General features: G+C 38.7%; 1 protein-coding gene across 2 annotated transcripts in view; it reads left to right on the forward strand.

Annotated features, from left to right (window-relative positions):
* Positions 1–27,678, forward strand: part of CCDC93 (CCC complex scaffolding subunit CCDC93) — a 105,001-nt gene that overhangs the window by 28,196 nt on the left and 49,127 nt on the right. The window contains exons 7-12 of one of the 2 annotated variants that reach the window (XM_048869173.2): positions 5,165–5,265; positions 6,127–6,144; positions 10,603–10,642; positions 13,675–13,767; positions 14,384–14,434; positions 16,334–16,420. In XM_048869173.2, coding sequence (XP_048725130.2) covers positions 5,165–5,265; positions 6,127–6,144; positions 10,603–10,642; positions 13,675–13,767; positions 14,384–14,434; positions 16,334–16,420 — 390 coding nt within the window. The remainder of the gene's footprint in view (positions 1–5,164; positions 5,266–6,126; positions 6,145–10,602; positions 10,643–13,674; positions 13,768–14,383; positions 14,435–16,333; positions 16,421–27,678) is intronic. The other variant, XM_048869174.2, reaches the window with a different exon arrangement.

A 27,678-nucleotide genomic window follows, 5' to 3' on the forward strand; every position in this document is an offset into this window, starting at 1 on the left:
AATGAAGTTACAGCTTTAAAAATGTAGTAAAAATGCCTGTGCTAATTTGACACACAAGTAGAAATTTGAGGTTATGGTTCCTGTGTTAACTGGATCCGTTACTTGCAATATTTTATAGTGCTGTGTGCACTGTTAAATTTTATACCTCAATGTATATGAAATTCATTGCTGCAAGACCCATTTTTAATCTTTTATAATGTAATGAGCTCTGCACCTTTATACTTGATTAAAAATGTAGTGAAAAATCACCTACATCTCTTTTCAAACACACAACTTTTTGGTTTTTCTACACTTCTTTTTTGTAACGTCAAAGGCATTTGATTCAGACGTCTGGGCCAAATTCTTTTTAGTTGTACTGTTGGCATTCCATGGATGTTAGAGAGTTTGCACTAGTGAAACTGAGAAGACAATTTAAGTATTAAGTACATGTCAAGTATGGAGGTCTTTTAACATAAGCCATTTGGGAATAATCCATGCACAGATACAATGCCTGGTACGCTTCTCAATATCTGAAAAATGCCATTTTATTATACTGAACTCAGAGGTCGAAGTGGAATTTTACCAAATTGGTCAAAAAACTCTCTTCAGCTAAGAGCAGTCATTGAAAAACTAATCCCAATGGTAAGTTTTTCAACAAGTTATCAGTGCCTGAAAGTAGGAGCTTTATAGTAGAAGCTGCTTCCTCAACTAAAACTAGTATTGCTACTATGGAATTATAACCCTTTAAAAATGTACTTTATAGCTCCTGAGTTGCTTGCCTCACACATCAGCATGTTCCTTACTGCATAAATTACCATCCTGTGTCGTCTTCACAATGCTCCTTCTGTAGAATGTCTTATAAAGGTGGCCTATGAAATGATTTCTTTTAAAATTGGACTTGCCTTTTTTGCTCCATTTCGATATATAGATGCTTGAAAGGTGGTTTTTACCCACTCCCCTCTTTAAAAAAAAAAATTAAAAAAAATCAGTTTTTTAACCTTGGAAATATCCGCTCTTGTCCTCCGTTTTTTAAGGAGTGTGTTAAATCTTTAACAGAAACTTCCTTTCTGCAAACTGTCAGTTAGTGATTAAATAGGTGTTAACAAACAGCATTGCTACTGGGTAGCCTGGGTCCAGCCTAGAATAGGACAAGTGTTCCCTGTAAAGAGTTGCAGGAAGGGTGGCAAGGGGGCGGTGGAAGGGAGGTTGCAGAGGAAGGGACAGTTTCCTGCAGTGGTCCCTGGAGAAAGGAGACTTCAGGTGAGAAGGCTGTAAGTTGTGGCTGGATAGAAAGCCCCGTGTTGGACGTTTTGTTTTCCTTTTGTGAGTTTATTGGTCGTTTTGGACAGTAAGCAAAGCCTGGAGGCAAGTGCTAAAGACTGATTTTGACATGATTGATCATTTTCAAGGCTGGTGAGGATTGTTGGCAGCTTACACACGTCTTAAGCAGACTGGTTTAAAAACCTTTTCCCTCTGTCAGTTGTTGGTTTTCATCATCCTGCTGCTTAAGACATTTAATTGGTTCTCCAGTTATCATAAGCTGAGTCTACAGTATTGCCTTGTTTATACTGGAAATCGTCCTGCTTCCAGCCATTAGTGGCCAAGTATGTAGCTCCTCTTGGCATAGACAAGGAGAGCCACAAAAGCGAAGCTTACAGTAGTAATTTCCACCAGAGCGAATGTAGCTTTCCTGGTCTATGCTAATCTATTTAGGTAGTTGGAATGGAGGTACATTCCCAGTGTAGACAAGACTAAAGAAAACTGGGACCTGTAATTTTTCATTTGTGCAACTTCACAGAGGTTGCAGGTTTATCACTCTTTTGTTTTTTCCCCCTGCTCAAAGTAGCATTAAACAGCACAGCAGTAAAAAAAAAACAAACAAAAAAACTGCTCTGTCTTCACTACAGCCTCCACTGTTGCTGCCATCAGTGTTGCTTTATAGAGACAAAGCCATGGAATCTTGCTGGCCAGACGACTTGAATTTCTAATGCAGAAAATGAGCAGAATAACTTTTCTTGCAGGGAAGAAACCCTCCCAAAACTTCATTCTACATAATTAAGTAGTGGGGAAAAGTCACCTTTGCAGGTCATCCTTACATTGCTTTGCACTGGAATTTGTAGGAAGAGATCATCCTCTCTAAAAGAGGCTCAAATAAATGTGAAAAAATTATTCTGTCATCTGGATTAATTATTAAAACTGTGGACTAAAGACCTACCTGCTGTACTCAAGGGGAATATGAAATGAAATTTATGGTTATGGCCAGGACTGAAGGCTGGCAAAGGGAATATTAAGAATTCGTAATAGTGACTGCAACTAGAGCAGCTACTGATGAAAGATGAATGTCCTGTGAATTGAGATTCTCAGTAAGTAGTTTTATGTTCATCTACACAATTATCTGATGTTAAGACTAACATTTATGGTGTATTTGTGCATGCTGTAATTGCTATTATGAATTCCATTCCTTAGCATAGGTCTAGACAGGGAGACATCTGATCGTAGACAGCTTTCAAAGTTAGCAGGCAAAGGCATAACCAGATCCATCAGCTGGAAGGAGAAGCTAGACAAATTCAGACTAGAAATAAGGTGTGGATAAAAGAGTAATTGGCAACTTACTAAGAGACTTGGTTGATTCTTGTTCACTTGATTTCAGAATTTCTAAAGATACGTTTTACTTTATCAAGAAGTTATGGGCTTGATTCAAGAGTTGCTGGGTGAAAATCTTGGTCTGTGTTACACAGGAGGTCAGACTAGAAGATCACTATTGTCTCTTCTGGCTTTTTAAAATCTTTGAAGCTATCGTCCCACATGATAAAATACCATGTCCGTTAGGTTTCCTGATATTAGTTAAGTATGAAAAATACTAGACTTGCTTTTCCCTGTGTTTTTAACATTTTGTTGCATTACCAGCCCCAAGCATACACACAAACATGAATCAAGCCCCTCTCCCCCCCAAAAAAAACCCAACCCCATGAGAGGCTTAAAATTTGTGAATTTTTTAAAAAATGGGGCAGGGTATTACCTTTCTGGTCTGGGAGCCTTTAAGGTTCATGTTTTCAAGCTTCTCTGTAACCATGAGGGCTAGAAATGTGCATTTTTCAGAGAGAGAGAGAGCTGACTCTCACTTAGTCAACTGACTCTGGTACTGGGGCTTTAAGAAAAACACCAAACATTACAAACCTGGCAGTAAAATCAGAAGAGTTGACAACACAGCTCTTGATCTTTTTTTCAAGTATTTTCAGTGCCAGTAGTACTTGTGGATCTTAATTTTTAATGTTTTATAGAGATTTAGCCATTATAAATCACTTTTAAAAAACTATTGTTAAAAAACATTTGTTCTTTTGTTACTTCCCTGAAGTACTTTTAGGTCTTGGTTATACAAAAAAGTTGTACTGCTTCATTATACGAATATAGTTTAAGCGGTATAGCTCTCTGCCCCATAGTCAGAGGTGAAAGTAAGCTGGTACGGCGTATTGGCAAGAGCCGGTGCGCCGTACTGTACCGGCTTCCCCAGGATGCAGTTTAAAGGGCATGGGGCTCCCAGCAGCGGCTGGAGCCCCAGGCCATTTAAATTGCTACCAGAGCCCCACTGCTGGAACCCCGGGTAGCGGAGGTGGCTGGGGCCCCCAGGGCTCCAACGGCGATTTAAAGGGCTCGGGGCACCGCTGCAGTGGCGGCAGCCAGGAGCCCCTGGCCTTTTAAATCACTGCCGGAGCCCCGCCACCGCTACCCCAGGGCTCCGGCAGCAGGGCTCCGGCAGCGATTTAAAGGGCCCAGAGTGGTAGCGGCGGCCAGAGCCCAGGCCCTTTAAATAGCCCCCAAGCCCTGGGGCTCCCAGCTGCCTCTGTAGCTAGTAGCTCCGGCAGTGATTTAAAGGGCCCGGGGCTCCCAGCTGCCACTACCGCAGCCAAGCCTGGGGTCCTTTAAGTCGAGATTTAAAGGCCCTGTCCCTTCCGGTTGTGGCCACGCCCCCTGCTCAGGATTCTGGAGTACTGGTAAGTCCTTTAAGTTACTTTCACCCCTGCCCATAGTGTAGTATATTTGTGCTTATACCGGTATAGCTGTTCCCACACGGGAAGGAGAATAAGCTATTCCTGTATAAGGCACCTTGATATTGGCACAACTACATTCACGCTGGGAGTTGTACAGGTATAACTATATTGTTTAAAAAAATCACCCCACCCAATAGTTACACTGCTACAAAACTTTATAGATGTGGCCTTAGTGTACTGCATGGTACAGTAGAACCTCAGTTACGAACACCTTGGGAATGGAGGTTGTTCGTAACTCTGAACAAAATGTTATGGTTCTTTCAAAATTTTATAACTGAACATTGACTTAATACAGCTTTGAAACTCTAGCATGCAGAAGAAAAATGCTGCTTTTAACCATATTAATTTATATGAAACAAGCAAAGAAATGGTTACCTCATTAAATCTTTTTTTAAGTTTTCCCTTTATTTGTTTAGTAGTTTGTGTAGCACAGTACTGTATTTGCTTTTATTTGTCGCTGCTGCTGCTGATTTGCATACTTCAGGTTCCAAATGAGGTGTGTGGTTGACTGGTCAGTTCATTACCCTGGTGTTTATAACTCTGAGATTCTACTGTATTTACAGCAGTTCTCTCCAACTAGCATTTAATTGTATCGAACTTTCTTTAACTGAGCTACAATATGGCATTGATTAATTTTGGTTGATAGAATGCTGGGAATTTCTTTTCCTTTGTGCTTTTTTCCTTAAAATATAATAGAATCCGTTTTCCCCTCCTGTGTGACTGGTTAAAGGAGCAGTAATTAAGTAGATAGTAATTACATTTAATTATCCAATTAAGACATAATTCCCATTCTGAAGCTGTCTGTTTAATTAGAGGTTTTTTCATTTAAACCGGCATCTGTTTTGTTGGTTTTGGCCATCTTTTCAAATGTGCTTAAAATGGCAAATTGAATAAATTATGCCTTTTGTGAAATATTCATGTGTGACATTAGAAAAAAGGAGAAAGAAAAGAGTTGCTCTAGGAAGCCTTTTAGGTCAGGGTGTACAAACCTAATTGCAGAAACAGAATTTAAAGCCACGTGGCGTGGATAGATGAGGTGGGCTGTTGAATGTGGGATTGCTCATCCATTTAGAAAATAAAACCATTTATTTTGGAGAAGTTCTTGACAATCTCTGAATTTGTTTACTGTCCTGCAGGAGGTTTATAAACCTCAGAGAAAATATAAACGTCAGGATGGAGCAGAAGAGCTGCTAGATGAGGAGTCTAAGGTTCATGCCACACTTTTGGAATATGGCAGGTAAGTGGGTCCCGTTAGTGTTAACTGTTCACTTATCCTGATGCGGTTCAAATGCTTTATATTGTATAAACCTAGCCACCTAGGTTTTGTTTGAAACCCTTTTATTTTCATGCAGACTGCTAAGGTTTAAAGAGATGTTTGGTTTCACGTTTTAAGTTTACTTAAACTATAAACACTTTGGGGCAAGGATTATCTTGTTGACATGTACAGTGCACAGTGCCTAGCACAGTGGAGATTCAGTCCCTGAGTGAGGACTATTAGCAGCATCATCACCATATAAATAATGATTGTTTATTGTATGTGATTGATCTCTGCACGTAAAAAGAATGGTGTAGATTCCTGATGCTTCTAACTGGGTTGAGACTTTCAGCCGTGAACTTTAACCAAAGTTGGCTTTCAAGAAGTGATTTCTGGAAGTCTGAAAGAAAGGGGATTGAAGTGTTTTATTTTGAAATGGTGATGTGGTTAATACCTCAGGATACTGAATTGTGGCTATAGCACTGATGCCGCATGCGCTATGCAAGCGATCTTCCAGATGAAGAGAGACAAATATAAATGAAAATAAATATTTGCTAACATCTGTTGCCTTTTGAAATCTTTACAGTTTCTTATGAGAGAAATGGGGGGAAACCTGTTCAGTATTTGGGAAGAAGGAATTGGAGTTACTAAGAAACTTTATCTGTTTCCAATTTCTATTTCTAATATTTTCTTTTTCTTAGCTTAGTAATACTTAAGCCTCCCTTAATAGATGACTTTTCCACTGTTTGATCTGTTTTGAAGTTCTTCAGCTAGTATTGAGTTCTATATCTTTTTTCCTTCCTTTTTTTGTATCTTTTTTTCATCCCTCCTTCCCTACCTTAGGTTTACTGACCCTTTACTGTGAGTATTTTCCTTTTGACTTTTATTTTAAGGCAGCAACGGTGCCCTGAGTTGGAGCATGCTTTATAACATTTCCTCTCATTCTCTGTGTATTTGGCTATAGCAGCATGGACTAACGAACATTTTCTTTCCTGATCGTTGACAATAAGAGTGGAATAAAATCTGCAGTATGTTCTTAACAGAACAGAACTATTGAGGAATATTTGGAATGCAACTATGAATGAGAAAAGACTCTCCTTTCACTCAGCACACGTGCCTGCACTTTTGAATTCTGTACATAAGCTAACCAAAGAACATTATTTTTCAATGGATTTCAGTACAGATATTTTAAATATTAGCAGGTTGGCGCAGAAAAATAAGTGTAAGTAGTTCTAATGATCTCTGGATCTGTTCAGAACACTACTCTAGCATCACAATCTCTAGCGACTCAAGAAATAAGATGCCTGTTGTGTATATAGTAGCTAATAATTCTGTAATGAATCTAACATTTACAAAAACTGTATGCCACAATCTTCAAGTGACACAGCTGCACGTTTATCTGACTGAAAATAAGTAAATGTTCCTTAGCTACCATGTTGAGAAATCTTGTAATATGCTTTGAAACAACGAGTCAATGGGAGTTTGTCCAAAGGCTGCAGCATTTTGCACATTACTAATTGAAATATTCCCATGAATCTACCATTTTTAAAAATACCTTCTTGAATGAATAAAATTGCTGGCTTCTCCCTGAAGTTTTTGTTCATTTGGAAAACTTTGTCCTCTAATGTCTTTTAAAAGGGCAATTTTTTGTTTAGTTTTTGGTGGAATTAATTAGAATTAGTTTTTAATTACTTGTGACTTGTAGCCTCTTCATAATGAATTCTGTTTTTATTTTTATAAAGAAAAATTTAATTTTACAGTTGGGAATGGCTCCATTGCATTCCATTAAACATCTATCTCTGCTGTACTCAATTTATTGTTGGAAAATATTCTTTGCAATGATCTAAGCTAGAAATTTTTTTTAATGAAATACTAGATTCTGCTGCAGTTGGTGGCACTCTGCTGGGAATAATTTTGACTTGTGTGCTAGTGGATTCCTCTCCTTCCCCCTCCCCCCGCACCCACCCCCGTTTTTAGGACTGCCCATTTAAATCCTGAGACAGTTTCTGGTTTAGATCAGAAGATTGGATCCCAGCAGGCTAGAATAAAATCTCAGGAACATAAAATTCTTGGTAGATTCTTTTTAAAGGAAGGTTTTGGTGCTCTTCCAGGCCCACTACATTTAAGAATCTGAATGGGCAGCTTGAAAGGTGGAGTAAACCAAGGAAGTTTTCATCTTGTGGATCATCAGGAATGATTTTGGCCTAAATGTTGCAGAACATTTGGAGGCACAATCAGGATACACCCGAGGAAAGAGGAACCAAACTGGTGGAAAGAACAGATAAAGCTGCAGCACAGGGAGGTTTAAACTAGGACTTTAGAGGAAAGGGCAAGTACAGAGAGAGCAAATAAAAATAGGGATGGACAGACATTGAAGGATAAAAAGGTCTTGTAGTGGAAATGAGGTTTTTGTTGGATTCAGTCATGAATTCATGACAACTCATGAAACAACATGCGCTTAAAATACAAGGTTTGTTAAAGAGCTCATGTACAAATTCAAGGAGCTTCAGTAGGAAATTAAAGGAGACTGGAGGCATGTAGTTTGCAGGGTAGTGGGTATGACTGGAAATTTGTTAGATTGATCGTTTGAGCTGATATTAACCCCCTTCGTTATTATGGTATGTGTAGTATGCTGTTAGGAACTGACGAAATTTAGGCTGATTTTATAAAAAAGTGAAAGGAACTTGGAGAAAACTAGGAATACGGCAGAATTGTAATGGATTAAGTTTGGATATTTTGCATAGCATATTATAACAGGAATATGTTATGGGACTCATGAATGGAGAGAACCATATCTGATATGGTACAATAAGCAACAAATGTGAACATATGTGATATGTACAGAATTATGATTACAGAGAAGATCTGAAGCTCTAGCGTAAACTGTGTTGGATTTGATCGGAGAAGAAAAAGTTTGTGTGATCATAGGTCTGCATTGAACCTGGCAGCCAAAAGTGGTGGTAGTCAGAGAGAGGAGAAAAATTAAATATATAGCAAAAGTTGTTGGGGAAAATGGGAAGCAGAAATCACAGTTTAATAGAATAAGGATGACTACAAAAGCTTAAATGCTAGCAAAGGGGCAAACATTAAAGTTTAGACTGGCATTAGTAGGTATAATGTAGGATGATGTAAATTAAAATAAAATAAGCAGCTGTACTTAAGGAATGAGGCATATTCCACAAACGTATAAGTGGCAACCTTAAATGTTTTAACTACCATAATAGTATTGGAACGGACCATTGATCCCATTCCAACAAATACATATCAGAGATAGTAATTGAATCATGGCATCTCTACACAATACCTTAATTTGGGTGTAAATTCTAATTCACATCAGCATGTTGTACACGAAGTTGCCCGTGTGGACCCTGCTGCTGTACACTAAAAGTTCCTTAGTACATGTGAATATAATCCTGTTTGAAACAGGATTACATCTATCGTAGACTAGCCCTAATGTCTACACTACACGCCGGATCGGCGGGCAGCGATCGATCTAGCGGGGATCGATTTATCACGTCGAGTCTAGACGTGATAAATCGACCCCCAAGCGCTTTCCCGTCAACTCCTGTACTCCAGCTCCTCGAGAGGTGCAGGCAGAGTCGATGGGGGAGCGGCAGCAGTCAACTCACCACGGTGAAGACACCATGGTAAGTTGATCAAAGTATGTCGACTTCAGCTACGCTATTCACTTAGCTGAAGTTGCGTAATTTAGATTGATATCCTCCTCTCCTCCCCCCCCCCCCCCCCCGTAGACCAGGTATAAGACTCCATCACTGCAGACATAGTAATTATAAAGCCCATTTAGCCTTCAACTCTGTTCCTTCCACATGCCTGGAGAAACACATGGGCATTACTATATATAGTTATGGCGTGTGACATAATATGGCTATAGACACTGAATATCTGCTGCCATATTCTCACTTGTCTTGTCTTCTGCTAGTCTTTCGTGTTTAAAGCTCATAGGTTGTCCAAAACCCTAATCCGAAGTCTAATGAAATCTTTCCTTTGAGTTCTGTGGGCTTTGGCTCAGGGCTTATATCACTACCTCTTATTTACATATCACAAATTAATTTTGGGGCAAAGGTTCTAATATATCAGTTTGTAGTACAGTACATACTATAAGGCATGGTATAAGCACAAGTATTATACCAGTGTAACTGTACCTGTTACAAGTGCGATTTATTTATTTATTTATTTTTGCTGAAATAGTTATACTGACATAACCCCTGATATGGATGCAGTTATGTAGGTGCCTTTTATAGCTAATTCTACTTTCCATATGGGAATAGCCATGCCAGTATAAAGCACCTTTAAACTGATATAACTCTATCCAGACGAGGAGGATTGTACTGCTTTAACTCTACCAGCATAGTTAAAGTGGTATAACTTTCTAGTGTAAATAAGCTGCTTAAGGCTGGGAGTTGCCTTGACATAATCAAAGGCTGAATTTGACCCTGAAAGTGGGCAGTTAGTGGGAAACAATCCTGATGTCACTGATTGCCTTGATTTAAACTTTTACTACGTTTATTCATAAGATGTCGGAAACTCCTTCTACAGCAAATATCACTTTAAAGAGTCTTTTATCTCCAAATAAGTTTTCCAGGAATGTCAAGCTTGTCTTTTCATGCTTGTGTGTGTATTTTTTTGTTTTGTTCGTGGGCGTTTCTAATGATGAGGTTGAGTTTGGTTACTCATTTCTGACCTAATAACGCTTGGTTGCTTGTGAAAAGTTGTGCATAATAACAAAATACACTCTGTTTAAAAATGTGGGTTAGCAGGGTATAAGCTTTTCTCTGAGGAAAAAAATAAACCAAAAGCCCATTTGTGTGTATATATTAGCGCTGTGAGGATTTAAGGCCTTGATACGGTAAAAAAAATTGCAGTTCAGAGAAGCCTTTAAGCTTTAAGAGTCCCATTGACTTTAGTGGAACTTAAGCAGAACTTAAGCACATGTGTAAGTGCTTTCCTGAATCAGGCATATATAATTAACTTCTAAGTTTTACTTTCCTCCACCAACGCTTAAGCCTTCCTTAGGTAAGAGCATGTTGCTCTCCAGACATTAGCACTATAGAATGTTGATTGCAGCTCTATGGAATTACAGTATAGAAAGATTGGTGGGGAATTGAAAATATGCTGTAAAGTCTATGTTATTGGGGCATTCATTAACTAATCCAAAGCTGGCTTTTTTTGTTGTGTTACAGAATTCACCTCTAAGTGCATTTCTTATGTACAGAATATTAATACAAGTGTATTTATGAAATTGAGAATGTTGGTTGTTCTAGCAACACACATCTTTGACTTCTTTCATGTGTATTTTAGGAGGTATGGATTGAGCAGACAGTCAGGCAAAATGGAGAAGGTAAGGGGTAATATTGATTACTGATATAAAATTAAGAAACAGTGTGGTCAAGGGGGAAGGAACCCTATTTTTTTTCTTAAGAAACCTCAATTCTGGAAGATCTTGAAGGAAGGCTCTGAAGTCAGCAGGCTTGTGTGTTTTGTTGCTTTTTTTTTTTTAATTGCTAAATGAAACTAAAGCTCTGCAGCCCATGAAAGATATAATTGATTTCTGCCTCTTTTTAAATTATCTTCCTACCTTGAAAATACCTGTTAAAAGGTCATGTCAGGCTGCTTTCACAAACAGTCCGTTTGACACAAATCCAATAACGGACTGCAAAAAGTCATTTGATTAGATAAAAATGTTTTCAAGCAATGACCATGCAAAGGATAATTTGCTGTTATACAAATGTATTGTGCTGTGCCATGAACAAAACATTGTAGGATTGTCCCTTATTATAGCTAATGTGACCATGCTTTGTTTTTGTTTCCAATGAAAATTTTTAGGGCTGTCGATTTAATCGCAGTTCACTGACACGACTAATTAAAAAAAAAAAAGTAATCGTGATTAAAAAAATTAATTGCGATTAATCGCATTGTTAAACAATGGAATACCAATTGAAATTTATTTAATATTTTTGGACTTTTTCTACATTTTCAAATATATTGATTTCAGTTACAACACAGAATACAAAGTGTAGTGCTCACTTTATTAGTATTTTTATTACAAATATTTGCACTATAAAAATGATAAATGAAATAGTATTTTTCAGTTCACCTCATACAAGTACTGTAGTGTGATATCTTTATTGTGAAAGTGCAATTTACAAAATGTAGATATTTTGTAACATAACTGCACTCAAAAACAAAAAAATGCAAAACTTTAGAGCCTACAAGTCTACTCAGTCTTACTTATTGTTCAGCCAATCGCTAAGACAAACAAACAAGTTTGTTTACATTTATGGAAGATAATGCTGCCCGCTTCTTATTTACAGTGTCACCTGAAAGTGAGAAAAGGCGCATGCATGGGACTTTTGTAGCCTGCCTTGCAAGGTATTTACATGCCAGATATGCTAAACATTCGTATGCCCCTTTACGTTTTGGTCACCATTCCAAGGACATGCTTCCATACTGATGACACAATTTTTTTAAAGAATGTGTTAATTAAATTTGTGATTGAACTCCTTGGGGGAGAATTGTATGTCTCCAGCTCTGTGTGTTACCTGCATTCTGCCATATACTTCATGTTATAGGAGTCTCAGATGATGACCCACCACGTGTTGTTCATTTTAAGAACACTTTCACTGCAGATTTGGCAAAATGCAAAGAAGGTACCAATGTGAGATTTCTAAAGATAGCTACAGCACTCCACCCAAGGTTTAAGAATCTGAAGTGCCTTCCAAAATCTGAGAGGGACAAGGCGTGGTGCATGCTTTCAGAAGTCTTTAAAAGAGCAACACTCCAATGAGGAAACTACAAAACCTGAACCACCAAAAAAGAAAATCAATCTTCTGCTGGTGGTATCTGACTCAGATGATGAAAATGAACATGCGTCTGTCCGTACTGTTCGGATCATTATCGAGCAGAACCCATCATCAGCATGGATGCATGTCCTCTGGAATGGTGGTTGAAGCATGAAGGAACAAATGAATCTTTAGTGCATCTGGCACGTAAATATCCTGTTACACCGGTTACAACAGTGCCACGCGAGCCCCTGGTCTCACTTTCAGGAGAGGTAAACAAGAAGCGGTCAGCATTATCTCCTGCAAATGTAAACAAACTTGTTTGAGAGATTGTGTGGACAAGAAATAGGACTGAGTGGACTTGTAGGCTCTGAAGTTTTACGTCGATTTATTTTTCAATTCAGTTATTTTTTGTACATAATTCTCCATTTGTAAGTTCAATTTTCACGACAAAGAGATTGCACTACAGTACTTGTATTAGGTGAATTGAAAACACACTTTCTTTTGGTTTTTACAGTGAAAATATTTGTAATAAAATATAAAGTGAGTGCTGTACACTTTGTATTCTGTGTTGTAATTGAAATCAATATATTTGAAAATACAGAAAACATCCAAAAATGTTAAAATATATGGTATTTTATTGTTTAACAGTGCGATTAATCTCAGTTACTTTTTAAAATCATTTGACAGCCCTAAAAATTTTATAATTTCACGACACCCATCAAAATAGAACATGCCGTAGCACAATATTACTTTGTTTCAATAACAAGGTGGTATTGAGATAGATAATGCATCAAATTGTGAGCATATCCTGTTGCAGGTTGGTAGGAAAGCACAATACGGTTAGCGGTAGGGTATATGAAGAACCAGCAGTACACCAACATTTAACTTATAAATTCAATATTCAGGTAATATAAAAGAAGATATTTCTAACTGTTTGGCTGCGGGTACAAAATAAACCAGTCTGCAGCTATGACTGAGGTACAGCCATAAAATATGACCATGTCCCTTCACAAAGTCCTATTGGCTTTGTTAGCCAATATGTCAGACTGTCGCCATTTGTCACCTGAGTTAAGCCACTACAAGAGAGGGGACTTAACTGTTTGAGCAGAGTGATGACGTTGTGTCAAGAAATACAGTATAAATCTCTGGGGAATGCTACTTACTATAACAGAATTAATTCTTCTGAAAGTGGACAGTTCCCCACATAGTTTTATATCTTTGTATTTAAAATGAGTTTTCAGGTGCACAGATTTTAAACCACTACTTTGATCTAGATTTAAACTTTATTTATATTAAAATACACTTGTAAAAATGCTGCTTTCTTATATTGGATGTGCTATACCATACACAGAGATGGAGAGACTAAATAGCCATCAGTCTTACGCAGGCTGGGCTCCCATTTATCTCAGTGGGTTGCACCTGCTTGGGCAGGGCCTGAACTTGGACACTAGACAGTATATAACATTATACTTCAGTTATTTAAATATAACTCCTGAATTACAGTTTCCTCCTTGTTTTACTTTCATAACCCTTTGACTGCTGGTATTATCTTATGTAGCTATGTGGTATATTTATTTTCCTTAAATAGGCTGAAGACAAGAAAATGATACTACCTACAGGACTTGCAGCAGCAGGAAAGGCTGATGCCTATGATGAAGATGACCTTCAAGCTGCTGAAGAGGTGTGCTATACGTTTATGTATACACACACACACACACACGGACACAGAGAGAGGGCATAGATATTAATAGCTCGGGGACAGTGTAAAAAGCACAGCATGTTCTGTTCCCTCTGTACAAAGAGGAAAATTTCAATAGCTTAGCTGAGCAGTGAGTTCCTTTCAGATAGGGAAATATGGGATAATAAACAGATGCACAAAAAGTAAATGTTCACTTAGGATTTTCCATGTAAAAACCTGGCCAACATTTTGTTTTACAACCACAGAACCATTCATACTTAAGACCTGATCCTGTTAGTGCTTTTTTGGGAAAGGAGTAGCTCAGTGGCCTCATCTCTCATTGACAATGATGGGAGCTGAGTGTTGTAGGTACCACATGAGCTGAGTCCTTACTGTAATCAAAGAACTTCCTGGTTGGAATAATTTTAGCAACTGCCTCACTAACTTTCATAATAGTTTATTCTTCTGTAAGAAGCATTAAAATAGAATGCAAATTGGATTGATTGGCTGATGGGAACTCTCATAGAATAGAAGTATACTAAGTATTTAAAGGCCTCTAATGCGGATTGTTTTGCTCACATGTTGTTTCTTATCTTGCAATAATATCTTTTTTCATTAGCTTCGTATTAAAACACTGATGACTGGAATGGCTGCAATGGCAACAGAAGAGGTAAGCAATACTTGAAATTGTAGCTTGCTTTAACATTTATGTACATTGATATATCTTAGCCATCAGAATTCAAACCAGATTTATCAGCAGAGAGAATCCCATTGACTTTATTGGGATTTGGGTTGGGCTCAAAGTGTATTGAGACTTTGCCAGTCAGATAAAAGGACTGTTGTGTAGTTACAGAGATTAAAATAATAGAGTGCTCCAATCCCAGGTGTCTGGTTTTTTTTCTGTATAATGAATCAGTTCAACACGCTTAACAACACTTAAATTATTTGTGCCCCTGAATTTCCCCTCTATATCTGCCATTTACTTTGAAAGCTGTCATTGTTCCTGAAATATGGTTCACTGTTGCAAATCTTCATGAGGTACTGAATTAAAAATGGATCCATTTTTATCCAAATTAAAAATGGATTCAGGGAAAGATGATTGAGCATGAGACAGTACTTTTCATAAGACTTCTGACTTAAAATCCTTCACCCTAAAATAATGATTGTGGCCTTTGCATAATCCTAGTGCTGCTTATTAAGTGGTTTCTGCATAAATAATTGCATAAACAAACATACTACAATGTAACTGTCCTTGAAATGGCATTTAAACATAAAACCAGTAGGAGAACACTTCCATCTCTGTGGCCACTCAGTAAAAGATTTAAGGCTGGCAATTTTGCAACAGAAAAGCTTCAAAAACAGACTCCAGGGAGAAACTGCTGAGCTTGAATTAATACGCAAACTGGATACCATTAACTTGGGTTTGAATAGAGACTGGGAGTGGCTGGGTCATTACACATATTGAATCTATTTCCCTATGTTAAGTATCCTCACACCTTCTTGTCAACTATCTAAATGGGCCATCTTGATTATCACTACAAGCGTTTTTTTTTTCTTCTGCTGATAATAGCTCATCTTAATTAGCCTCTTACAGTTTGTATGGCAACTTCCACCTCTGTATGTGTTTATATATGTGTGTATATATGTCTTCTTACTATATGTTCCATTCTATGCATCCGATGAAGTGGACTGTAGCCCATGAAAGCTTATGCTCTAATAAATTTGTTAGTCTCTAAGGTGCCACAAGTACTCCTGTTCTTTTTGTGGATACAGACTAACACAGCTGCTGCTCTGAAACCTGTCATTTAAACATATGAAGCCTTTGTGTAACCTAGACTTTTTCACACTTTTACTTTACAGAGATAAGGTAGGGATCTTACGGGGTGTTCCTCTTGCTGGAAAAAATATTGTGAGCATTTCATTGCATTCATCATAGCTAGGATTTGGTAACTTTGATATAACATCTAAATATTGCTTGTTTGCGTTACTGACCTTTCGCTGTAATTCCATAGTGATTCCTGATATAGCAATAAACATAGTAAACAATCTGTGTACTATTTTGAAAATCCTGATACCTTTCACATTTTCTGATGTACCAAATGGACAGATTCATTTGACAAATGATGGACATGACAGACTTATCTTGTGGTCAGATGCCTCCTAAAATTCTTCATCTTAGTAGAGAGATTTGGCTTCCTTGCACATGTGATTTAGGATGAACACTTTTCCACACACCTACATGGCAATAATTTGGCTCAAAAGGTGGTTGTTAAAGCACTTTGACGGTCTGCAAAGGTGATTTTAAATTTAGTTGAATTATTGGCACTATGAAGGAAGCCTCAGTAGTTACATTTCTTCATGGAGGGCATGTAAGAAGCTTCATTTGTTTACTGAGTTCTGGGGAAAATGAACTTCATTCCATGCTTCATTCTTTTATAAACAGATTTGATTACATTAAAATAGTATTGTATTTATATGGTTTTGGGGGAGGTGCTTTACAAACAACCCTACAATTTATTACTACTGATTGTCCCAAAGCTTCAATAAATGCTTCTTGGTTTAATTGCAGGGCAGGTTAACAGCTAGCACAGTAGGTCAGATTGTTGGACTCCAGTCTGATGAGATCAAGCAGATAGTGTCGGAGTATGCTGAAAAGGTATGTTCTTTTCTGGTTACATTTTATCAAATCATATTTGATCTTAGGCCCTGATAAGGCAATTAGTTTGCAGTGGCTTCTATAAAGCAGCATTTATGACAGTGCTAAGTAATGAAGATGCGATTCAGGAAAATATCCCTATGCAGGAAAGCATTTAACCACGTGCTTAGGTCTTTCTGGAACTTGAAAGTCAATGGGATTTATGTGCTTAATAGCTTTCCTGAATAGGGATGACCTTGAGCATGTCCTTACGTGTTTTACTGAATTGGGGCCTGAATCAGCACCCTGTTCTGTGACTGAGAACAGCCATAGAACAAAGGCCCTGATCCTGCTGATACCTGCTTACCTGATTGGCTTTAAGCACACAAGTAGTCCCCTGGGCTTCAGTGGGACTGCTTATATGAGTAAAGATCAGCACAAGCGTAAGTGTTTGTGGGAGTGGGACATCGCTCTCAATGGGCCCCCATTACCAGTCATATGACTGGGTGCAGATTCAGTAACTAGCATTGTCAAAACCAAATCCTTGCTGCTTCACTAATCAAGGCAATTAGTTCTGTTAGCTCAATTTATTGTGTTCTACTGGGATTGTTTTTTACAGTACTGTGAAAAGAAAATCTGGCTCTTTGAGCAATTAATACATATAATACATCACTGCCAGATATGAGTTATAGGTCGTTCTTATGTCCAATAGTCTTCTCATATTTCTTCCTTTTCGTTGACACTTGTGAGGTATGGAGCTTTCCCACTTATGAGATAAACCCTATAACTCAACAGAGGCAATGGCAAATTCCCTGCCTTTCTCTATTATAAAGGAATGGAAGAACAGAAGCCATAGGGTCATATTTCAATGTTACATTTCTTCTGTTCTGAAAGAAGGCAGCAGGACCTTGACTATTACAGTAGAACGATGATTAATAATCTAGAAAATAAGAACTGATTCAAGTCAGACCAAAATGTATCACATGTAAAATCGAATGTACTAGATATTACAGAACAGGATCTTTCCTCATGTGCGTGTACTAGAAGAGGAAGTTGAGGGTATTATCAAACACAGCTCATTGAAGCATTAACAACTTCCCAATTTCCGGAAACCTCTATTTAAATCCCAAATTAAAGGGTGATTTGCAATGACCTTCCCCTGATGGAGTTGCTGTTCTCCCCCAGCTTTGTTAATCTTCATCATTCTTGCCAGGTGTGACGTGTCCATAAGCCCAGGAAGAGATTTTGAGAACAGTTTTTGCCTTTGGCATGTACCATATTGTGCCAAGAGATAGGAGTTTAATAATAATTTTTTAAAGGTGGTTGCATCTACAAGGCCTCCCTCCACCCTTCTTAACTTTGAATTCCTCCCCTGTTTCAAAGTGTACAGGTCATGTACTCTCAATATACTTCCTGCACATTCCCAGTAAATTTAGACTTATATGAAGTTTATTTGCCACGCAGGATTTCCTCCTTCCTTTGCTATAAGATGGTGTTTTTGTTTAAGACGATAAATAACTGGATTCTGCAGTCCTGCACCTCTCCTTTCTGTGAGCATGTGAAAGAGTGGGTTTATCACAAGGTTGGGGGAGCCGCCTTTTTAAAATCTTGACAGAATGTTGCTGTGAAGCATATAGAAAAGGAGTACTTGTGGCACCTTAGAGACTAACCAATTTATTTGAGCATGAGCTTTCGTGAGCTACAGCTCACTTCATCAGATGCATACCGTGGAAACTGCAGCAGACTTTATATATACACAGAGAATATGAAACAATACCTCCTCCCACCCCACTGTCCTGCTGGTAATAGCTTATCTAAAGTGATCAACAGGTGGGCCATTTCCAGCACAAATCCAGGTTTTCTCACCCTCCACCCCCCCACACAAATTCACTCTCCTGCTGGTGCTAGCCCATCCAAAGTGACAACTCTTTACATAATCAAGTCGGGCTATTTCCTGCATAAATCCAGGTTTTCTCACATCCCCCCCACCCCCATGCACACACAAACTCACTCTCCTGCTGGTAATAGCTCATCTAAACTGACCACTCCGCGTGGTCAGTTTAGATGAGCTATTACCAGCAGGAGAGTGAGTTTGTGTGTGTATGGGGGTGGGGGGGATGTGAGAAAACCTGGATTTATGCAGGAAATAGCCCGACTTGATTATGTAAAGAGTTGTCACTTTGGATGGGCTAGCACCAGCAGGAGAGTGAATTTGTGTGGGGGGGTGGAGGGTGAGAAAACCTGGATTTGTGCTGGAAATGGCCCACCTGTTGATCACTTTAGATAAGCTATTACCAGCAGGACAGTGGGGTGGGAGGAGGTATTGTTTCATATTCTCTGTGTATATATAAAGTCTGCTGCAGTTTCCACGGTATGCATCTGATGAAGTGAGCTGTAGCTCACGAAAGCTCATGCTCAGATAAATTGGTTAGTCTCTAAGGTGCCACAAGTACTCCTTTTCTTTTTGCGAATACAGACTAACACGGCTGTTCCTCTGAAAGCTGTGAAGCATATGTTTTTCCACCACCTTTTTTAAAGGCTGTTTGTACCAAATTAGGTTTGTTCTTACTAAGGTGTGAGAGATTCCTCTAATGTGAGTATACCAGATGGTGCCCACTTCAAACACAGAAGTATTGTTTGCATTAGGAAAGCTTCTTTGCTGTTTCTTAACAAGGAAGGATAATTATACAAGTGACAGAACTAAAAGAATTGGATAAGTGTAGTGTCAAAAACACCTCTTTAAAAAAAAATACATAAAGGATTGCTCTTTGCAGAGAGCAGTCAGTGCTGGTACTGATAAGTGATTACACAGTGAGAGAGTTGTTAAATCTGAATATTGGTCAGTTTTGCGTGGGTAAAAATGTGTCCATGTCTACAATCTTTAAATTAGATGCCAATGTGCACCATATAAATTCAGTTGGAATAACATAAAAATAATCATATTAATAGCTCAGTTTGATTAATGACTGTGTCACTGAAAGACTGTATAGGTGTGTTTTGTTTTGGTTTGGGTTTTTTTGTACTGGAACCTGAAATGTATGAAGGCAAGGAGAAATGAAAAGCTTATGGATAAAATTATCACAGATTATATTGAACTGTGGTGAAAGTGCACAACACGCCAGCACTAATGTTAGAGTTCTTCTGATTGAACCTGCTTGAATGCTTCACTTGGTTTAGTTTATTACGAATGTGTTATTTGTAAGGCTACGTTTTAGTCACAATTATTTTTAGTAAAAGTCATGGACTGTTCATGGGCAGTAAACAAAAATTCACGGCCTATGACCTGTCCATGACTTGTACTGTATACCCCTGACTAAATCTTGGGGACGGGGGCGACCCGCGGGAGTGCTGGGGGCTGTCAATCAATTAAAAAAATTAATCGCAATTACTTGAGTGATTAAAAAAAATTAATCACACTGTTAAACAATAATAGAATACCATTTATTTAAATATTTTGGATGTTCTCTACATTTTCAAATATATTGATTTCATTACAACACAGAATACAAACTATACAGTAGTTCACTTTATATTTATTTTTGATTTCAAATATTTGCACCGTAAAGAAACAAAAGAAATTGTGTTTTTTCAGTTCACCTAATACAAGTACCGTAGTGCAATCTCTTTATCTTGAAAGTTGAACTTACAAATGTAGAGTTATGTACAAAAAATAACTGCACTCAAAACCTAAAACAATGTAAAACTTTAGAGCTCATAAGTCCACACAGTCCCATTTCTTGTCCAGCCAATAGCTCAGACAAATGACTGTTTACATTTGCAGGAGATAATGCTGTCCACTTCTTGATTACAGTGAAGTTCTCACTGAAGGTGAGAACAGGTGTTTGCATGGCACTGTTGTAGGTGGTGTCACAGGATATTTATGTGCCAGATGCACTAAAGATTCATTTGTTCCTTCATGCTTCAACCACCGTTCCAGAGGACATGCGTCCATGCTGATGATGGGTTCTGCTCAATAACAATCCAAGGCAGTGCGGACTGACGCATGTTCATTTTCATCATCATGGTTCAGATGCCACGCGCAGAAGGTTGATTTTCTTTTTTGATGGTTTGAGTTCTGTAGTTTCTACATCAGAGTTTTAAGACTTCTGAAAGCATGCTCTGCACCTCATCGCTCTCAGATTTTGGAAGGCACTTCGGATTCTTAAACCTTGTGTCGAGAGCTGTAGCTATCTTTAGAAATCTTACATTGGTACCTTCTTTACGTTTTGCGAGATCTGCAGCGGAAGTGTTCTTAAAATGAACAACATGTGCTGAGTCATCATCTGAGACTGCTATAACATGAAATATATGGCAGAATGTGAGTAAAACAGAGCTGGAGATACACAATTCTGCCCCAAGGAGTTCAGTCACAAATTTAATTAACACACTTTTTTTTAACGAGTGTCATCAGCATGGAAGCATGTCCTCTGGAATGGTGGCCAAAGCATGAAGGGGCATATGAATGTTTAGCATATCTGGCATGTAAAAAAACCTTGCAATGCAGGCTACAAAAGTCCCATGCAAACTCCTGTTTTCACTTTCTAGTGACATTGTAAATAAGAAGTGGGGTAACATTTTATCTCCTGTAAATGTAAACAAACTTGTTTGTCTTAGTGATTGGCTGAACAAGAAGTAGGACTGAGTGGACTTGTAGGCTCTAAAGTTTTGCATTGTTTTGTTTTTGAGTGCAGTTATGTAACAACAAAAATCTACATTTTGTAAGTTGCACTTTCATGATAAAGAGGTTGCACTGCAGTACTTGTAGGAGGTGAATTGAAAAATATTTCTTTTGTTTATCATTTTTACAGTGCAAATATTTGTAATAAAATATAAAGTGAGCAGTGTACATGTTGTATTCTGTGTTGTAACTGGAATCAATATATTTGAAAATGTAGAAAAATGTCCAAAATATTTAATATATTTCAATTATTCTGTTTAACAGTGCAATTAAAACTCTGATTAATCAGTTAATTTTTTAAGTTAATCATGTGAGTTAACTATGATTAATCTACAGCCCTAAACAGAATACAAAGTTTTCCACCTGTAGTGCATTGGCTCTAGTTGATTGTGAACAAAAATTGATTTGTTGTTGATTATTTGTATGGCCCGAAGAGTGTGTTAATTGCTGATTTGAAGATGACCTTCCTGTTGTGAAAAGGTTAAAATTTAAACATCACCATCACTGGTCATTCAACAGTCTGCATGTAATGAGTTGTTGGTCTCAAGCTAACTCCAAAAGGAAATTGGGCACAAACATACATCTCAGCATGTGATTTTGTCCCTTTGAGTCAGGGTGGAAACATGAAATGTGTGAGGAGGAGTGAGGCAGTCATGTTGGGAAGAATCTTTCATTGCCGCTAGCTATGCTGCAACTAATTGTGGACAAATAGACTATTTCTATCTACAGAACTGTCAATCTGGCACATTTTATTAACATTAAATTCATGCAGAGCCCCAGCAGAACCCACAAAATCACATTTTTAAACCCTCCCAGCTTCTTGCACTCGTGTTCAAATAGCAAGTACAAAAAAAGTCTTGTGTCAAACCCTGTGCCCTTTATATTCCTGAAGAGATGATGATGTCATGAGAAAATGGAATCTAAGAGGCCTCTCGACTTAAAATGTGTGTATATATATATATGGACATTTAGTTCCAAAGGATGGGTTTTATTTATGCCAAAGTTCTGCCCCTGCAGCCCATTAACCTAGTAACATCTCCATCTTTAAAATTTTCTGTGCAGACCAGGTTTACATTTGTCAAAATTATTCTCTAATTCCCAGTACCTTGTTTTCAAGAACATTAGATAGGATTTGTAAGTGCTCAGCAGCTCTCAGACTCAGTACCAGTTGTAGGGACAAAAAATGGAATTATGCTAACTTCTTAACCACAGCTGCTACTTGTGTACAACAAAAAAGCTCTTAAGGGGTAAGGGAACTTTTCAGCTCTTAACCTTCATGAGATGCTCTAATGAGGATCCACTTACTATGGGTACTCCATCAGATTGTACCTTTGGTTGTTCCTCGTCTTGGGAGAAAATAAACTATGGTCCTTGTCAAGTTGGAGCCAATTATAAGATTTAAAATAAAACTGTCTGTCTTGGCTCTGATGCTGTCCAGTACGAGTGCAAATGTATGACAGGCTTCTAGAACTCCTTCCCCTCAGGTCAGTGATTAAATACCAGATAGCAGCTAGTTGGACATGACCACTGTCTGCTATCCAAAGCCATTAGCTGCGCTCTCAGTGCGTTTCACCATCTTAGGTCACTGTGCATGATAAATAATGTTCAATGAATTAAAATGGGACAGAAGATTGTGGCAATCATGGCAAAAGTCCATATCTGAATCCAGTCATCAGCAGAAGGAATTTGCATGTCCTTGTGCTGAGGTAGTTCGAGATTCTAAGAAGTCATTGTAGCCCTCGTTCACCAGAGCTTCCACAGTCTTGCAGAACTTTCACGGTAATGGGCCAGCTAATCAAACCCAACTGCCTTTGTCTGGATAAGCTCTGAGACAAACTAAAAACAGCACAGTCACTTATGAAAGCGTAGAAATGAGATAAACCTGGCTCTAAAAGTCACTGAATTCAAGCTCTCAGGGACCCATGCGGGGGAGGAAATTTAAAGAGCTTTGGACCTTGCTTGATCACCCTACTTGACAAACTGCAGTGGCAGCTCACAGAGCAGCACTTACTAGCATGATTTCAGACTCAAATTCCCCGCCTCATGAAAGCATGAGTTAAACTATTTTTTCCAGCTCAATGGACACAATACCAGAGAGGAGGAGATAATAGTACTGCCATCAGCCAGAGCTGAGCTGGATGGGTCAGTCTGTCACATGCAGGCTCTGAAAGCTGTGGTGGCAATCTCTAACCATTTACAACTGAAACCGTTGCACCTCTGATTAGTGAAAAACAGTTGGGAATAATTAGGCCACTCCTTTAAGAGAGAGTCTATACTGCCTGTAAGAAGGTCTGTCTATAGGCTTGGCAGAATTAGATTTAATATCAGTGTTTATTTTTAAGCATTTTAATAGATTTTTATTTATTTGAATTTTCTCAGTTGTGAGAAATTGGGGGTGTGACAGACAATAGTTGACAGTAGATATTGAGATTCAAAAACTTAGCGTCATAACCTTTAAAACACCAATTGTCAACACATGCCAAAAAAGTAAATATCCATAAATCAAATAAGTTTTCAAGCAGCATTTTTCTTACTCTGTCTGAAAAAAGAAAAGGAGTACTTGTGGCACCTTAGAGACTAACCAATTTATTTGAGCATGAGCTTTCGTGAGCTACAGCTGTAGCTCACGAAAGCTCATGCTCAAATAAATTGGTTAGTCTCTAAGGTGCCACAAGTACTCCTTTTCTTTTTGCGAATACAGACTAACACGGCTGTTCCTCTGAAACCTTACTCTGTCTGTAAATTTCAGTTATCATTGATGGAAATATTTGTGAGCTGGGGATGGTGTGTATCAAATCAGTGTTTAATGACATTTACCAATAAAAATTTAATCCTTCCAAGCCTGTCTACCATCTACCCTAAAGCACACATAGCTTCCTGAGCATGGAATGGTCAGTTGCTCCTTCCTAAACTACAGTTGCTATAAAAGTGATAGTGTAGTTGTCAGCCAATGGTAGTGTACTTACTACCTTAATATGTGGTGTTCTCCTTACAGTGTGGGGCTCCAACCTGGATAAGACACGGGGATGGTGTTCCTCCTCCTTATGCCTGATTTCCTATGGGCTAGGGACAAAGATTCATATATTCATTGATTAAGGATGGAAGGGATCATTACATCATCTTTCATCTAGTTATTTTTCCTGTATTGAACCGAGTAACCTGTGCTTGATTAAAGCATATTTTCCAGAAAGGCAACCAGTCGTGATATGAAGATTTCAATAAGTGGAGAATCTACCACTTTTCTTGGTAGTTTGTTTCAAATGTCCTTTGGACACACTTATTTATGAAATGGTGCTAACTGACCCACTTAAAGGATTTTGCAGGAGAGAAGAGTCCTCCTAAGGGGATTTAATCCTCGCTTTTCAGATCCCTGCTCCTTCAGTTATAGGACATGCTGCTACTGGAGATCAGACTGAGTTTCAGCCATCTTTAGCGCATGATGCAAAACTCGTGCTTTTCTGAAGACTTTCTTCTCATACTAAGAGAAACAGTAACCTAAGCTGCGTGTTCTCTGGCAAACTGAGATTGCATCAATTCATATTAGCAACTGTAAAATTGAGAGAGAAGCTAAGAGCTGGGTTTCTCCTGCAAGGGACTTGTTACCCTGAAGGTCATGTAATGATACCTGAGTATGTGCTTTTTAGCATAGGGGAGGCAGCATGGCTAGAGTGCTCATGCTCTTGGTAAGCCTTATCTGGGATAACAAACTCTTGAGGGCTGTTGCAACCAGCTTAAATTAGAGCAGCTCTGAGGCTTACAAGTAGTTGTCAACAAAGACAAAATGATCATTAATGCTGGTAGTGGGATATGCTTTTGTGGTGGGTAATCATGCTGTTGTTTTGTGTTTAATTTAATTCCCCCCCCCTTATATAGCTTAGAGTTGCTATATCTGATTTAAAGATGTCATCTGCAAGGACTGAATGTGGGAAGCTCTGGATATGAAAACATCAGCCTCTACTACTTAAGATGAAGTACCATCACGAAAGTCTGAGAGTCGTACCATTGACTTCAGAGGGTGCAGGATTTCACCCTAGCTGCCATAGTTGGGAGTCAGTAGCTGACTCATATCTCTGTGTGGCCTCTCCACTAGGGAAGACAGTGACGCTATGGTAGCCTGAGTTACACAATCATACCCAATATGCTTTTCCTTTAAGTTGATAGGACTTTTATACAAAATAATTTTTTCTCTTGGTTGTTTTAATCTTTAAGGACTTTAACTCATAGTACTAGGTGTGATCCAATTAAGCTGAATGTATCATAGGCAGTCACAGGTCACAATTTCCCCAATTATTTTCTTTCAGGACCTTAGGGCTTTGACCTCAGTACACTCTTCTTTCATGTTCTTTCTATATCTTTGTTTTATACATCAACATTGCACATTGGGAACAGCTTCCTTTAAATCCGTTACAACAGTCTATGTGAAACCAAAATAAGCCATCCGGCCTATAGTATTCTGGGTACAGGTAGCACCAGTTGAAACTGATTGTTTTATCATGCACACCCAGTATTTCCACAGTTGCATCAAAAAAAGATACTGAAGCTTGGACATCAGGAACTTTACAGAAAGATAGATCAAAATCTTTTCTAAGAATAGATACGTATGAGTACTAGACTGAAATATAAGGAGAACTGCAGAATTTTTAGTACCCGGGGCACAGTTTGCAAATTGACTCATTGATGGCTGATTCACCAGTGTATCCTCATTGATTTTTTTTTTTCAGTGTAGTTATATTGGTGTAAAACTAGAGTCGCACAGTGGTCAGTCAGGTTCATTGTGTTGAGATCTCTGTCTCCTGATACTGATGCCGCTGTTTGCAGAGTCAATACTTGGCTGAAATTTAGAGCAGCGTGAGGGCTGCTCTTTCCTACCCTGTTTACTAACAGCTTCAAAGTACCAAAACAGCAGTTGTAGTTATCACAACAAAGGTTGGCAAACTGTAAGTCAGGGATCTCAAACTCAAATCAGCACGAGGGCCAGATGAGGACTAATACATTGGCCCGAGCACTGAAATCTTTTCATACAATGATACAAAAGTGTAGTAAAAAATGAAGAGCAATATAGTGTGGTATTAAAAGTCAATGTATTAACTTTTTAAAAACTGTAATGCGAAGAGGGGTTTTAATAAAATATAAACACTCAGTAATGCACCTCACTCAAAAGGCAAAACGTGCATTTACTTTTAGAATTACTTTGGTTAAAGTCCCCCCACCCCTCGCCTCCGGCCCTGTCCCCACTCCGCCCCTTCCATGAGGCCCTGCCCCACCTCTTCCCACCCCTTCCCCAAAATTCCCACGCCAACTCTGCCCTCTCCCTGCCCCTATTCCAACCCCTTCTCCAAATCCCTGCCCCAACCCCGCCTCTTCTCCACCTCCTCCCTTGAGCGTGCCGCGTCCCCCCTCCTGGAAAGCCTTAAGCACCGCCAAACAGCTGTTTGGTGGCGGGAAGCACTGGGAGGTAGGCGGAGGAGCGGGGACACGGTGCACTTGGGAGTACGGGGGAGTGAGGGGAGCTTGGTTGCTGGTGGAATCGATGCCTATGGCGGGCCACAGGAAATAACTCTGCGGTCTGTGTATTTGAGACCCCTGCTAGAAGTCAAATAAAGGCACCGTTTATAGAACTGTATGCTGCATTGATTCTCTTTGGGTTCATCCTCCAAAAGTGTGTGCATAGTGGCCACTAATATTGAGGTGTTAGGTATGCACCAGTCACAGGGAAGATAGATGCCATTCACTGCCTCAGTTTCCTCTCTTTTATTAGAAATATGTTCCAGAAAGTCTGATATCTGCAGCCCATTCATTTTCCAGAGCTTTAAGAGCAAGATCCATTGTGCATATATTTTGATAAGACAGAATTGCATATTTTGTACCACTCAGGATTTTTTTATTTTCTTCTGATAGAAACCATTCAGCTTGTTTTCATAATTCATACATATTTTAGCAAATCATTATTTTCCACCCACATGGGGCATATCAGGAGTGTTCTCCAACTGTTGGGTATAGGAACAAAGATACCTAACTGCTGCTAAGCCTGAATTTTCTACAGAGAAGCAGTGTGTGAATTATTTGCTTCTTCTCTCCCTAAGAAACTGCTCGATCTAACGGTTCAATTCTATTTCTTCTACGCCTTGGAGGGTTTACAGTAGTAATATAGCTGTGTGAAAGAGAAAGTACCTCATTACGAAGGAGAGAACTCATTGCCTCCATTTCTATCCTCTTTCCCATACAAAATCCTTTTCCCTCTGAAAAAGGGGAGACAGGTTCATAAAATCTGTAAACAAATTTTTTTCTGGGATTGTTAGGTTTCAAGTTACAATGGATTCTTGATCATTATTTACTTACTGTATTTTACCGACATAATGTGTTTTTTAAGTATGGACTTTTTTTGTTCAAGCTTCAAGTACTGTATTGCAAAATCAGGCCAGTCCCAGTATTTTCATAACAAATCCATTTGGGGCAATGGTACAGTCACAAAAGATGTAAAGAGGGGATACAGGAGTGAGAATGCATTGGTCCTATATCTGCATGGAGTGGGATATACACAGGATAGTAAAAAGTTGATGATGTGACCCCTTCATGCCACTCAGTTGCTACATGTATTGTT

This window comes from Caretta caretta, chromosome 11 (assembly GCF_965140235.1).
Source record: "Caretta caretta isolate rCarCar2 chromosome 11, rCarCar1.hap1, whole genome shotgun sequence".
Lineage (NCBI taxonomy): Eukaryota > Metazoa > Chordata > Testudines > Cheloniidae > Caretta > Caretta caretta.